The sequence below is a fragment of the Drosophila montana genome, unplaced genomic scaffold, assembly GCF_035044405.1.
Source record: "Drosophila montana isolate Dmon_TW-CO22-7 unplaced genomic scaffold, ASM3504440v1 contig_3217_1, whole genome shotgun sequence".
Taxonomy (NCBI): domain Eukaryota; kingdom Metazoa; phylum Arthropoda; class Insecta; order Diptera; family Drosophilidae; genus Drosophila; species Drosophila montana.
This window is the reverse complement of record NW_026998097.1, coordinates 1,087,591-1,103,223: the sequence shown is the minus strand read 5'-3', so window position 1 is coordinate 1,103,223 and position 15,633 is coordinate 1,087,591. Positions and strand designations below refer to the sequence as shown.

General features: G+C 39.3%; 2 protein-coding genes across 2 annotated transcripts in view; both read left to right on the top strand.

Annotated features, from left to right (window-relative positions):
- fz (frizzled) overlaps positions 1-15,633 on the top strand; it is a 102,534-nt gene that overhangs the window by 44,751 nt on the left and 42,150 nt on the right. The window lies entirely within an intron of this gene.
- LOC135433100 (histidine-rich glycoprotein) lies at positions 12,464-13,038 on the top strand. Its single transcript, XM_064689061.1, has one exon. It carries the CDS (start codon positions 12,541-12,543, stop codon positions 12,817-12,819), a length of 279 nt encoding a protein of 92 aa, XP_064545131.1. The 5' UTR covers positions 12,464-12,540; the 3' UTR covers positions 12,820-13,038.

Sequence of the window (15,633 nt, the reverse complement as noted above, 5' to 3'; positions counted from 1 at the left end):
TTCTAAGCAATTTAATGACCTACGTGGTCGAAAGCCGACACGAAATAAATCTTAGCCAAGAAATGTAAAACAAAATGGTTGCTAAAATGGTCACGTTAAAGTGCCGTAAAAAAAAGAGAAGAAAAGAGAGTACTCTGTATATTTCCACTTTTTATACTCTTTATTTGGGCTTAATTTTTGGGTCAAAGAACACGCAACGAGCACAAATCTCGAGCAGCTACCGAAGCAAATTCGCTTTGCTGCTCAGCTCTGGAGTTACATATTTTGGATTTTTTTTAATGTGTTTTATTTTTCGTGGATAGCCGTTCACATTTTTGGGCTTAATTAGATTGCGGCTTAATGACTCAATTGTGTTTGGCATTATGGCGCATTAGAATTTCGCCAGCTGAGAAGATGGCTTTGCGGATGCTGAAGCTGATGTCCGCCTACTGCTGAACACACTCACATGCAGTCCCCGCACACCCCCGCAGTAATTTCTAATGCGAATGCGAATTTGGGCAGTAATTAAATACAGCACCACATGATTATGGCTTGTTAGGCAAATCCAATGAAAGTGGAGAGCACTCGCCTGGACTGCTTCTGGATGGCCACTTACGATTCTCTATATATATTGAACATTAACAGGCCGTTGTAAATGTCGAATGTAAAGTGAGAGGCTGGCCACGGGCTTAACAACGGATAATAGCGGTCGACGTTGATGGAATTAGCAAGTGGCTAACACTACTCGTAAAGCTAAATTAGAGTGGGGCAGTCATTGTTAAAGCCAAATTCTGAAATGGCTTCTGTCTTATGGTTTTTGCTCGAAAGAATATGTTAAAAGCTAACAAAGTTCAGGTTGTTTAGGAAAAGAACCTAGCTAGACAAACAGTCAAATGCTAAATATGAAAGAGGCATGCGATTTAAGTTAGGCAACTTTTCCTTTTCCTATTCAATTTGTTTTATTATACGTTAGCATCGATCAGTCACTTCTGATCTCTACCAAGCGAAAGACTGTGAAATAAGATATAATTACAATGTCTTGTAGCTAATATGGCACTTACTTAATGCTGGGATATTCAAAATAAAGTTGAGGACATAGGCTAATACTGCAGGGTATTTAAATGATTCGCCTCGCAGGTAGATCGCAGAGGTGTAACCTTTAAAGGCGCCTCTCTGTGATGGGGTCAGCCAGAACACTGGTTCGGATGCCGCAGCAGCTTATCGATTTATCTGATCTTCGACCTAAGTTAGGTAACTGAAATATAATCCTAGACTAGTATATGGTGGTAGCATAGTCTTGACTGAAGGTCATAGAAGCCAGTGGTACACAAAATTAAGGTTTTTTTCCATGCCCTTTGCTAATATAATTATGCTGATTATTATTGCAATTTACTTTATAAAGTTGAGAGACTCTACTCTCTCTCCTGTATGAAATGGACAAATATTTGATATATTTATTCTCTCAAATATTTTTTGATTGTTTACCTAATTTGCGATGGGAAGTGTGATATTTTCCCAACTCTGTGGCGCACACGCGCTCTGAACATGTCTTCAAACGAGCTCATTGCAATTTCGCAAGTGCTGTGCAAACACAATCAAATATTTCCACTTAAACAGGCCTTTGGTAAGGCCCCTACCCAAAGCCCAGACCCACCATTGCAGACACTCCGCTAATGCATGCAAAATGGCAAAGCCATAAAAACATATTTTCCCCAACGCACGGCTATATAATAAAAGATGGAAAACATTAACAACCAGCCGAAACGATTTATGAAAATCTTTTCCACTGCTTACCCCCACCAAAAAAAAAAAAAAGAAGGAAAAACGATGACTTAATGCACTGTGCACAGTGGAGCGAGGAGGCAACGAGGAACTGTCTTGGGCACTCCTCAAAAAACGAGAGAGAGGGAGACACTTTTTAACGGTAAAAGGCAAAGACAGCCCATTCAGATACCATTCGGCGACAATTAATGTTAAATTTAAAAATACATTATTTTAATGTGTCGTCAGCTGGTTGAGAGCTGTTGCTGCCGCTGCCGCTGCTGCAGCCGCTGCCGCTCTGAGGCGACGATGATGGCGGCGACGTTCCGTAAACATGGCCAGGCGGCAGCTCCAAGCTGCCATCTTCCAGCTCCCGGCTACCAACTTTGTCTAAAGCCTCGCCGCCGATGGCTACGTGCATTGAATTTGTAATTTGTGCACGTTCGCAGCAAACATTGAATAATGCTCACAGATACGAATAGTCTGCCCTGCCCGGCCCAGCCCAGCCCAGCCCATTTCCCTTCCCCGAACCGCCCGCCGCTCCACAACTCTTGCAAGCACTTTTCGCTAAGTAAATAAACGTTAGCGACAGACCCACGACAAGGGGATGAGGCGGTGTATCGGTAAGAGGGAGGGAGGCTCTTGTGGAAACATCAATTTGTATTGACTGTGCAACGCGTTGGCAGCTCATTTGATGGATTTCCCTTTTTGGTCCAATAGAGGCCTATGAATCACCTGCATAAATGTATTCTCTGTGCTTAGACTGGGATTTCAATGCAAAAGGCAAATATTTAATTTATGCTAAATGCCTGGGCAGCAAACCATTGGGTGTTCGTTTGTGCGTCTGTGTGTGGCATATCAAATAGTGTACGATAATGCCCTAGGCTTTATTACACCAATTGCTATCCAAAACGCGGTTCAAATGACAGTTTTGATGTTATTTGGTCATGAACTTTAATTTCCAACAGGATCAGTGAGCAGACTGATTAAATTTATTGGTTTTATTTGGTAAATCATTTAAATATTTTTAAATAAATATAATATTGAAGTTAGCCTGATCAACAATTAGCCTGGAAGTTATTACAATTTAATTTTGCGGTTTCATTTATACTTCTTTGCTTTGCGTTAAAATGCTTTAAAAAGTGAAATATAAATCCATCTCTGACACAAAAATATGTAAATTAACAAAAAGACGCAGAGACGAATGGCTGTGACTGAGACGACGTAGTCAGAAAAGAGGAGGAAACAGTTGAGAGAAAAGAAAATTAACAATTTGTTGCGCTTTTGCAATTTATATGGCGCAAGTTGTAAGTCGCAAGACGAAGTCGTGTTCCAGTTTTAGTTGTCTCTTTAGCAGCGCTTTTGATACCCCGTTGCCAAAGTCTAAAGGGGTATACTTACTTTCCATAAAGAGTGCATGTGATATTTATAAACCCTCTGTTGCTGTGCAACATTATCTATAAACCTTACATTCATAAATGTAGGGTATGTTCTGGTTGTAGTAACTAGTTCTTTTACTTGTACGTTTTCCTTCATTTGTCAAACTATTATCGTAAAGCAAAAGCAGGAGAGAAAGGCAGGAGAAAAAATAATAGAACCGACTACCAGCTATGGAATTAACATAATTTATCCAGGGCTTAGAGTTGTGTGGGGCTTGTGGGACTTGGCTAGCTGGCATTGCATTAGTTGGCATTTGACATCGAGCACAAATAGCCAAGCAGCTCAGCGACTTATCGAGTGGCATATAAAAAATTGCGTATGAATGATTTATGATGTGGTGCGAGAAGAAGAAGAACCCAGAGCGAAGTCCTAAGATCAGCTGCATTAATGCATTTCATCACCAGAAGCTGTTGGGCGAGCATTTTGTAAACGGAAAATGCCTTTAAAACGGGTAAAATTATCCTTCATCCCTGAAGCTCTAATAAGAAAAACAAGAGTAAATATCAACTTAATGGGAAAAGCAGAAATTTCACAAACGTTTTCCAGGCAATTTAGCCATGTAATCGCAGAACGATAGAAATGTGACACAAAGCAAATGAATGAATTTAGCAAAGAAAAAAGAAAGCGAATTTAATGAAATGCCAAGCAAATTTCACAGTGAGACCCCGAGACACATGGCATGCAGGTCACATACACGACCAGTTCACAAAACAGATGAGCGAGAACCTCCTCAAACTGCGAGGAATTTATGAGTGAAAATAAAAAAAAATCCTCGTATGAGTAGTCGAATGAATGAATACCCATTCATTTGTTAACTAGAAATACATGCATAGATTATAAAGGACAACTGAAAGGAAAAATACAAATATTGTGGTTAAAAAAACTAAAAAGCCCCAGGATTCCGAATATAAATGCAATAGTAGTATAAAGCTTTGTTTCGGACCATTTTTGTTTCCATAAATAAATATATTTAAACGTAGTTTTTTCTGACTTGGACGTGTTCAGATTGGGCTGAAATTTCGTATTATTGTCATGGTATATATTATAGTATTATATATTTTATATATATATATATATATATATTTTGTATATTTTTATATTTTTATATTTTATATATTTATATATATATATACATATATATTTATCTGTGAATTTTTCCTTGAATGTATCTACTCATTTCAAGTGTGACCACATAAAACATATAAGGTTTTCGTCATGATTTTCAGTGCTGACCATTTTTCTAAATTTCAAACTTGAAAGGCGTATTCTGTAGAGCAAAAGCAAAAATGAAACTCAAACAAAGGGCAAAAGTAACCAAGTTGCCAACAAGTGTTGACCAACTGGCAGGACAACAGCAACAGTAACAATTGCTGCAACATCAGCTAAAAGCGGCAGCAACAATATGCGTCGTGGCATGCGGCAAAAGTTGCGCGCACTTTGACGCGTAAAACCGGTAGCAAAAATGGCTGCCAACGATTGCGACGCTGGCGACAACAAAAAGCGTGAAGCGTGCGTGAGTCGCCAAGCAGCAGCAGCAGCGGCAACAACAGCGGCCCCAACAACAGCAGCAGCAGATACGCATTTAGAGATACTGCGATGTTGTAGCTACACTTGACTACATGTGGTACACACGGCTGGATGTTGCGATTGGCGGGACTTCTGTTCAGCTTCAGTTTTCAAAGCAGCTTGTTGTTGTTGTCATGACTGCTGCTGCTGCGCTGAGTTCCCACTCAGCCAGACGTTGACATTGTTGTTAGCCATATCTTTGATTACATTTACAATTTGGCGCTTGTCTAACTCTCGACTTTCGGCTATGCAAACTAGGCCATGACACATGAGGCACTGTGAAAAGGAAAGCGATTTCCTCCTATGCATATATGTATCTTTAATTACATTTCTTGAGCTTTGAAATTTTAGGCTTTATAAAACAGTAAGTGCATCTACAATTCGCACACACTGTTGTGTATTTTAGCTTAAAATGTTGTATGGCTTTTTTATTTGCACGTTTGTGCGGTTTCTGTTTCTATATTTTTTGTCTTGGCTTTGTTTTTCATATGTTATTTAAGCACAAGCAATAAGTCTGTCATCTTGAATTACTACGTGCTCCATTAGGTTAAAAAAATGTTGCCAATTTGTTGGCCATTATTTTGTATAAAATCTCCAAGTTCCCTTTTTGACAGAAAGTAAATAAATTAGCTAAAATTCTAAATTTATATTTACATTTTTTTATTTTGTTATTAATATAATTATGTTGCTATAAAGTTTTTATAGCAGGCTATTTCTGCAGTACATATTTTATGCTTAAGGTGAATTCATTTCAACATATTTGCTGTAGGGTATCTCCCTGTCACTCCCCTTCAGGTTCCCACTTTCCTCTTAGTTGTAATTTACTATTATTGCAACATTACTTATTTTAGATTTTGTTGCTGATTTCTCTACAATACAATGTTGACACCTTAAAATTACGAGCTCGCTTTGGCGGCGCTTGGAGTATTTTGCCAAACTGAAAGATTAACCCTTGATTGGATATTGCGCGCTTGTACGTTATTCATAATTATATAGAACAGAAATAAATTTCGAATAGCGGTTGAGATCATTAGGGTCTGGAGATGTCGGCACTGGTTGTCCACTAATTAGTGGCAATTAAATTCATTAATTCAAATTAATATAATTTGAAATAACATAAGACTTGGCCAAACGACAGAAAGGTTGTTTTTCGCGTTACGCTTCTTACGCGCCCCAAAGGCAAGAATCCCAACTGTAAGCTGCGACCCGGGCGGGCAGAGGCCAATGACCAGAAGGAAACAATGGCACAAAGTGTGAAAAGCAATGTTAATGATGCGAGATCTAAGAACCCGGACAGAGACTAATGAATGTGTTGCAGGTTTCAGAAACAAGTTGTAAGTGTCTAGCAAAAAAAAAATGACTCAAATTTAAGGGTAAACAGACACAAATGATAAATATTTTCTTGCCAAAAGGTAAAGGCGCTGAAATATGGTAAACACCAGACGTTCTGTTGAAATTTTGATTAGGATTAGCCAGAAATTTCACATACATAAATTTTTCGATATGTTTGCGCCTTAGTTATTTAAAGGCTTGCCTTCAAGTATGCTTGGATTTTAAGATTTTAATATAACTTCTGTCTTTGCTACAACTCGAATAGAAGCGAGCATTAAAGTCACATAAATGCTTGGTAACATTTTCTCTTTTTTCGCAAAATATTGCCACATTTTGGCATTTGTCTACCATAGCTGAGGCTTATCGGCCTGCTGCTTGGTGGCGCATACCGCTGTGCTGTTTATTTCTAATATCCTGCCGCCGCTGGCGACAATAAACACGCCCACATTGAATGGTTTTCTGAGCATCTCACATAAAGCCCATAAAGCGCAGCGGTTGTTGCTGTCATTAAAATCTCTTCTCTTTTTTTTTCTTGGTAACTTACGTTGGCAGGTTTATACTCGTATCGAGCATCGGGCATATCCTCCGATATGGGCCCTGTTGTGGGCAATTCCAGCGCTTCCTGCGGCGCTGCCAGCACCTTTAACCCCGGACAGACGCAACCACCCACCACTTATCAGACATTGAAAAGGCTTTTTGCCCAGAGAATTTCTCCCCTTTGTCTAATTTGATAAAATGAAGACGAAAGCGAATCTTTGCCATTTTTTTTTGTTTGCTGCTGCGTACATTCGCGCTCGTTTTGGGCGTGTAAATTGCCTCTTCCTTGTGGATGGGGGCGTGGCAAGCTCTTTTCTGTAAAGTGCTAAAATTGCTGGCGGGCAGAGATTTCTGTTTTCGCCGAAAACAAAAGGAAAATCCACTCGATTTCAATTGTGCAAAAGAAAAAAATAAGAACTCTTGTTAATTACGTGGTCCATAACTTTTTTGCTTTCTCTTCCATATTGTCGAATGCAGTCGCCGCGTGGGTTTCATTATTAGTTTTCGAGTGGAGTACGAGCTCAGGACTCGGGACTTTGGTATCGCTTTTGTTTAACCCCAGTGCGTCCAAATTTATTGGCACAATTTCAAAAAACGAGCAAAGTTTTTGCCACGCCAACACCTTTCACATGTTTCTGGCATGAAAAAGCGTTAAAAGTTTTTCGCCTGGCATTTTTGCATGACGTGTTGTTCTTGCTGTTGCTAAAGTTGCGTCCTGTCTACCTCTCGCTTTCTGTGCAGCACAAAAGGTAATGGGTTAATTAAGGTTTTTGCTAGCCGAGCTGAGCTCTGCCAGCATTGTGGGTTAATTAAGTAGCATGAAATTTAATAACAAAAAAAAATTGCAACTAAATTGATTAAAAATTGCAAGCCAACAGATGACGAGTACTTGAAGCCAAGCCCAGCAGTGGCTATGACGTTGACATTTTCAACGAAAGTGAGGTTAAGCCAAGGCTCAAACGAGGTTAAGGTAAGGTTGCCAGACTGCCCATGAAAGGAAATAGTTAGTGTTGCATAATGCGAGCCAAACATACAAGCCAAATTGGTCGACTGGGTTAGGCCTTAGTTTGTTGAAAGATTGACGTTTAGTTGAGGTTAACATGAAGTGCCCTTTGCATATTTTTTCTTTTCTGTTAACTTTTCCTATTGGGAAAGATTTCCTTATTGAGTTGATTAGAAGGATTTTCTGAATTTTGAATTAAAAAAAAACACAGCCAATTGTTAAAACATTTACAAAGGAGCTTCTATTCAATTTTCATTAATGGCATATCAAAGCTGAAAGGATTTTCTTAAAATAATTTTCTTTCAGTATTCCGTTTGTGTTTTCTTTTATTTAGAGGTCTTTTAAAATGACAGCTTTTGTCGAATTTGTTTTCTCAGTGGCTAGCCAGAGACCGGCGCCAAATTATGTACAACATCCGACAATTGTGAAAAAGCGATAGCTTCTAACCGATACCATATCATGGCATACTTATAAACGCATCAAGAAACTTGGCAAAAAGAGAAGAAGAAATCATTGGTTATTGTTAATTTATTTCCTTTTTGGCTTTAGAATTTTTTATTGACTTGCTTTGCACGCTCGGCGCTTTGGCGGACTGTACAGACCGTGCGGACTCTACGGATGTGGTATTTCCGGTGCCATGTGCCGCACACACGACCCAGCGACTGTCGACTGGCAGCACCCGCAACCCAAAGCGTGGGGGCATTGACCATAAATGGCATCAAGAGAAAGACACAAAACGCACACGAACACAGAACAGTAGACAGTCCTCCTGCAAGGGAACAGGATCGGGCAATAACAATAACAAAGCCTCGACACATTTAGGGCACTTTTAAGCGCCTTGGCCGTTTCTTGTAATGAACTTTTATTTGCATTGTGCAAAGGGTGCGGGTCGGGGGTTAGCGGGGGATACAGCTGCAGACAAGTGTGCCACATTCTTGTTCAGCTGAACCATAAGTCGATACACTTGCCGCCCATTTCAATTCATTCATTTATCCCATAAAGCGACCGGCCCCCATGTGTCGACAACGGCAGACCAAGAAGTCCTTGACTTAGTCTTTGGCGTGGGCGAGTGCGGCAGCACCCCCAAATCGATTTATGGGCATTTCCGGGTTGAAATCACTTAAAAGAACTGAAACGGGGTAGGCCGCTTGTTAGCTCCTCAGTGAGTGCAGCCTTTTGTCCTCGGGGTTTATATTTTGCCCCCCTTTTGATCGCATTCATTTGTACGTCTATTCGTATTTGCTTTCACCCTCTCTCTCCATATTTATATATATATCGCTCTCTTTTTGGTTTCATTTTTGTGTGTGCAAAAATTTTGCACAAATTTGTAAGCTTTATAAAATAAATATTGCTGGGACGCATTTTAAGAACGGGGGACCCCTTGACTTGACTTCGGGGTTTGTTTTGAGACGCTTTTGACTCGCAATCTACTTAGGACACAATGATTCCTGATGCTTTTCAAACCGTTCTCTGTCTGTGGTTTGTTTTCGGTTGAGTCATCTATAGTCTCCGTAAATGTTGTTATTTTTGCGCACTGATTGTGTTATTGTCATCGGACTAATGGAAATTGCACTTATGGGCTGGGCAGAATAGATAATTGCGTAAGACTCACCCTTGACTTTTTCTTTGATCGCTTGCCTTTAACATCCTTCAGCTCTATTCTAGAATGTAAATTTGCGGTTACATTTAAAGATTTCATAATTTGTTTAAGTTTAAGTTTAAATTGAGTGTTCGAAAACTAATAAATATTCATCTCATGCCATGTTCTTCTTTAATCCCAACTCAGAAAGTTTTAAATGAATAAAATAAGCCTGTTTTGTGGTTCACGTGTTCACGCTCTGAAATTGAAAGAAATGCACTTAAAAATAAAATGTATGGTTAATTATTTGACTGCATTTTTTTATTTATTAAAAAAATGGTCACCTATTGTCTCTTCTCTTTTCATATGCTTGTCCACATCCTAGTTTTATATAGCTTTTAGGGAAGCACATAGTCCAAACTTTTATTGCCCTTGTAGCAGTTAGTCATGTTGCAGCCTGAAGTGCTTTCGTCTACTAAAAACGCATTAAATACTTTGTATTTAACTCGAGTGCTCCACAAATATGCACACAAAAATTCTACGCATAGCACCAAATAAAAAAAAAATATCTTTTTAATAACCGCTCCGGACGGGACTGCTGCCCACTTTTTCGGCGTGCCGATGTTGGCCTTATAATTTTGATGACTCTGGGCGGGCGGTCGTCATGTTTACACTTTCAATAAAAATCTACTCTAGTTTAATGTGCTGGACATACACGAGGCAGGGGCTAGCTGCCCCTATCCCATTCCCGCCAGATGTGTCCGGCGAGCTGTAGCCACAATTATGGCCTTTAACCCTTTTGTCAACAACTTGAGTTTATTTGGACTTTATATGCACATGGTGGGGTTGCAGCCGCCGGGTGATGCTGTCTGGTTTTTAGCTGATGCTGGCCAAAAAATGCCTTTGAGCATTGTCATAAGCGGGTTTTCGCAGCTTTCCGGTCCCTCCGACACGCCTCGTCTGGCCGGCATAATAATTTTATATGGTTTTTGGCTGCATTTTTGCATAGTCAGGACGGGATGCTATGGCAAAAGGGCAGTCAGCTTTGAATTTTGTACGGCTTGTTGCAGAGAGTCGAGTCTGTCTGGCGACTGTTCCAAATGCATAGAAAATTTGCAGTGATTTTTGTGATATTTGTTCGTGAGTCATGTCGAAATGCCCTGAACCACTTTAAGGCTCTACTATGAGCCTTTCAATTAACCCCGGAAAATATATACATATTTATTTACTTGGCTTCGTCTTGTTTGGCTTTGCATTTTACTGTTGACATTTCATTATGCGTTGAAAATTGCTCACCCTGTCGGCAGGCATGGTATTTGGGGGTTGCAATTTTGCGTATTTTGCCAGCACACGTAATAAAAATAATAATAATAATAATATTTGGATTTGATTTTGCCTGGAAATCGACAAACCCAACAACCCCCCGACGCGTGCTTATAATTTACGATAATTGCGCTGACTTGTGACATTTTCAATTAATTTGAATCTAGGGGTCCCCGGATTCCAATCCCGTGCAACAGCAACAATAATAACTTTTTCAACAGTTGTCGGTGTATTAATTAATAAGCCATATTTATGTAAGGGCACAGATTGTTGGTAGATGAGGAGGGGGTGGGGCTGGGTTTTTCGTATGTATAAATTGTATTTGATTTGGTTTGCCCTGCTCAACCCAAAAGGTGTTTGTCGATTGGATTCCTCCGGTAATTTATTGGATTTTAGGAATTTTATACTTATAATACTTAGGTTGAAGTGCAGAGTTCCTCGCCATTAGCCTAAGGAGTTTGGCAATTGAGCAGCTGCCAAGAGCTCTTTAGCTGATTGCTTTATTAAAGGTTAATTATACAATTTTAATATAATTAATCTAATAATATAGAACTACCTCAATAAACATGGGATAGTAGTGTAGTATTTGGTAGCTTTCTTTAGAAGTCATTTCATCTCTTTTATTTATTCCTATCTATTTATTTTCCTTGAGCTACTTCCTATACCTTTTTTTATTTAAGCTCCTAGAAAAACTCAATTTCCAATTCGATTTCGCTCACTTTTGGGCTAATAAACAACCTTGGCATTGGCTACAAAACTTTGTCAAGTACTTTAACAGAGTTCCATAAAATTAAATTTATGCATTACCTGCATTTCGCGACACCCATCTCCCTTGGCTCAGATATTATCGCCGGGCGCTGCGCCCCTGGGGAGCTCCCACTTTAAATAGGCATTAAATTGATACAGCAAGCAAAAGCAAAAAAGTTTTCCACTTTTTCTTCGCCTCCCACTTTTTCCACTTTACCCACAGCGCGTGCTGCAACCCTCCCAGCGGAGTTTGCCATCGCGCCACACAGTCTAATCGCTTTATAACTTCTAACGCAGTTTATCTGCGCTGCCGACACCGTCCCCGCCCCCGCCCCCGCCACCTGCACCAGCACTCGAAGGGTTCAGTCGGAAAAGTTATTGTTAAGTCTACGAAAACGTCGCCTGCACGCACTAAGCACTTGATATGACAACGCCCTCGCCTACCCGCCACCTCCTCTCGCTTCAAACAGCTCTAACCAACACTGGTGAATGGGAAATCTCCATACAAAGCACTCACTCTTTCTAGTGTATTTCACTTTGCTCTGCTTTTTTCGCACTTTTCGCGTCGGTCTTTTAATATGTACAGTATTTCCAGTATATCTGGCAGTCTGTCTGTCTGTCTGGCGGTCCCTTTGTCCAGACCCTGGTATGCAGGCGGAAATTATTGTCGGCGGCTTCTTGCATTTAGTTTTTCTGGTCTTCTCTTTTTTTCTTTGCTTCTTTCAGATGCCAAAACTTTGCGATGCCGCTATACAAAAAGTTGCTACACTTTGTGGCATGTTTTCCATTTTTTTCTTTTTTACTTGCTACGCTTGCGTTTTCCATAAGTTTTGTCGGAGCTTTATTCGTTTTTCTCGTGTCTGCCTTGCGGAAAAAGCGTAAACAGATTTATTTATTTATTTACCGCGATTAGTTGGCTTCGTTATTGTGTCCATTGTGAATGACTATTCCATGGCGGGAAGTACCCAAAGCCGAATCGAGTTACTCACCTGTAACAAAGATTAGCCCAACCCCTAACAAGATAACAGCTGTGTTTTAATCTTTACAACTCAATATGCTGAGTGAGTCACACTGATGCACAATATGCGAAGTACCCAAAGATAAGATAACGTTTCTTGTACATTACCTGAAATTGTTATCTGGCATGCGAAATGGCCAGCTCTTTCTAAGTATATATTGGCAATTGGTTCTAACTGTGGCACAGTACAATTGCTCCACTCGAGGAATTAAGAGCTCCAATCAAAAAGGATTAAAAGGAAGTTATAGTTCAGCAATGCCGCCACCACATCACGACGATCGCCTCTTTGGCATCCATTTGGGCCTGCACTTGGGACACCATCATCATCACCATGGACACCATGGCCACCACGGACCACCGCCGCCGCCCCCTCACCATCATCATCATCACGGACCACCGCCGCCACCGCATTACGATCATCATCACCATCACCATCATCACGGCCCACCGCCGCACCATGGACACTTTGATCACCACCATGGACATGTTGACCACCATCACCACCACCACGGACCCCCACATCATCACTGCTAAGTGTCAGAGCTCAGGAATACATCGGAAGAGGGAACTTGTGATCGATGTGTGAAGTGAATTTAAATAGCTATGCATATAAAAAGCAGCCACGAATTTTATTTATTCTGTAGAAAAACACAATATATATATAAACACAATATCTATATAAAATCACAATATATTTACATATATATAAAAATTCTTATGTATATATATTAAAAAACAACTTACTTAATTAAAGAGCTGTTTTTATTTACATTCACAATATTTGTAAAGTCGATAGTAGACCCTCATAATATAGCTCATCAAATACCTATTAGCTATAGCTAAATTATTGTAGTATATTCTTAATTGTGAAATTGCTTAGCTGAGTGAAACTTATAAATAGAAAATGACGCATTTAGAAAAGTACGTGATATCTTATCATTTCTTTGCAAGCAAAACATTCTACAGAAATAAACACTACAAATTAATGGCTTGAGTGCTGCATCAACCACAAACTTAGGCTATGTTTGCGCGTGCGTGTGTGGCTTCATATTAGATAAATAATTAATCTCTTAACGGACAACAATAAGCGGCGATGCGAATTAGCCACAGTGACAATTCAATTAGGTGGACCGCGCTATAAACCCCACGTAACTAAACGCAATAAGCGCATAAATATAAATGCAATTAAATGTCGATGGCCCATACAAATATTGGCCAATTACAAGCCATTAGAACTGTTTGTCACAAAACGCTAATTAGCTGCAGCTACAAAATGTGTAATTTACTCTTTTTTTTTTGCTAGGAAATGGAGTGGCGGGGTGGGGAATGGCTGTCATAAAATGCAAAGTGTTGCCAATCGCGTGGGACGTTGATTCGACACCTGGAAATATTGGTAATTAAAATTCGCCAGTTGGCCAGCTTGGCCGTCTAGTCGTTTGCCACTGACGTTGTCTAATAATGTTGTAAAACATGTTGCCGTTAAATAAACCGACAGACGGTCGAAAAAAAATACGCCCCGAAGGCAACAGCAGGCGTTAAATTTTATAGTCTCTATTGACAGCCAAAACAAAAAATAGAAGAAAACTAGAAATAGTATTATAATTTACTATATGCATATTGCACTGTGCCAGGGTTTTTATCGAAACTCTTGACGACAGGCCCGACTAATGGAGTCGGTAGCATTTCTCAATCTGTCTGCCTGTCAATTAAGTATGAAAATTATTTTCGACCAACCCATAAACTCAACTGGGCAACTCGTATCGATGCATTTTTGACAATTTCGTCGCAGGCGACAGGCCTCAAGTTGACGGCTACGAAAGTGAAACCCGTCATAGACACACTTCACACACACACACACACTCGCACACACACACACGCCAATCTCTATGTATACCCATAAACAATTAACGTCTCAATTCATAATTGTCATCATATTTTGTAGTCTGCATTTGTCGCTCTTAATTAAAAAACTTATATTATTTCACATGGCCACAAATGGAGTTCGAATCCGAGGCAAAGTGAACGAGCTTTTTGCCTATCTTAATTTTTATTTGTATTTAATTATACAACAATAAGAAACAACAAAAATAACAATAGCAGACAGTTTATAAATAAGAGCGGCCATATATGAACACGCAATGAGGTTTTTTTTTTGTTAATTAAAATGATTTTTTTTTTTCAAAGTATCGAAAATTGACTGTGCTCACGGGGAACATGATTTATGAGTAGATTGTGCGAGGCTTTTTAGATAGACTTTCTTATCGCAAGCTACGGATAACAAGTTGGCCATACCTCAAGTATTTTATGCTCTTTGTGGCACAAGTTGGCACCTCCGTTTAATATGTAATATACAGTCATGTCTAAAATAATAGGTATACATTGCAGTATTGTTAATGGTATTTGTGTACGCTAAAAAATTAAGGTTACTCGATCTGCACATACTATTCTAGAAGCAAAATTATTAAATTTGGTGACTCTAGCCATTGAAATCAATGGGATTTGCTCAAATAACAGGATTTCGATATCAATTTTTAACGATTGCTTGGAAAAGGAGCAAGTTGTCGGAAATAAACTCGTTCCGCGCGGGCACTGACAGACGGACAGACAGACGGGCATGGCTAGATCGCCTCGGCTATTCATGTTAACCAAGAATTTATGTACTTTATGGGGTCGGAGCTGCGCTCTTCTGCCTGTTACATACATGCGCACACAACAATTATACCCTTTTTACCCATTTTCAATAGGTTCCGGGTATAAAAATAAATCTATCTATCTTCAAAGATGTTTTTATTGTCACGTAAAGATAAAGTATAAATGATCTTAAGAAATTAAAATAAAAAGAGATATCTCTATAAATATAAATATATATAAATTACAATTATCGTATCTCGTATGTCCAACTAATATTAACTTTTCTCTCTCATTCCAGGTATGTTATACGTGATAATGACTGTACAATAACTATTATCGTTATATCAGGGAATAAAAATCATAATTCTCTCAATTAAAGAGAGCATGTAAGCTTTAAGTACTTTAAAAACATACGAATTCTGCAAAAAGTTTCATAACGCAATAACAGCGTCTTTATATATTATCGAATACATGAATTTTTCTGTGCGCAATGCCATCATTAGGTTAATAATGCCGCCACATTACAATCAAACTCAAGAGCAATTTCAAGAATTCAACTCACATACGCCATTATGACATTTGACCATCTGCGATTACATAAAACAATTTAATAAACCCATGAAAAATCAAAAATGCGATAAGTGCGCTTCCAACATAGACCATGAAAACTCAAACTCCAACTGAAACTCAAACTAAAACTCAAGACGTTCGCTCCTA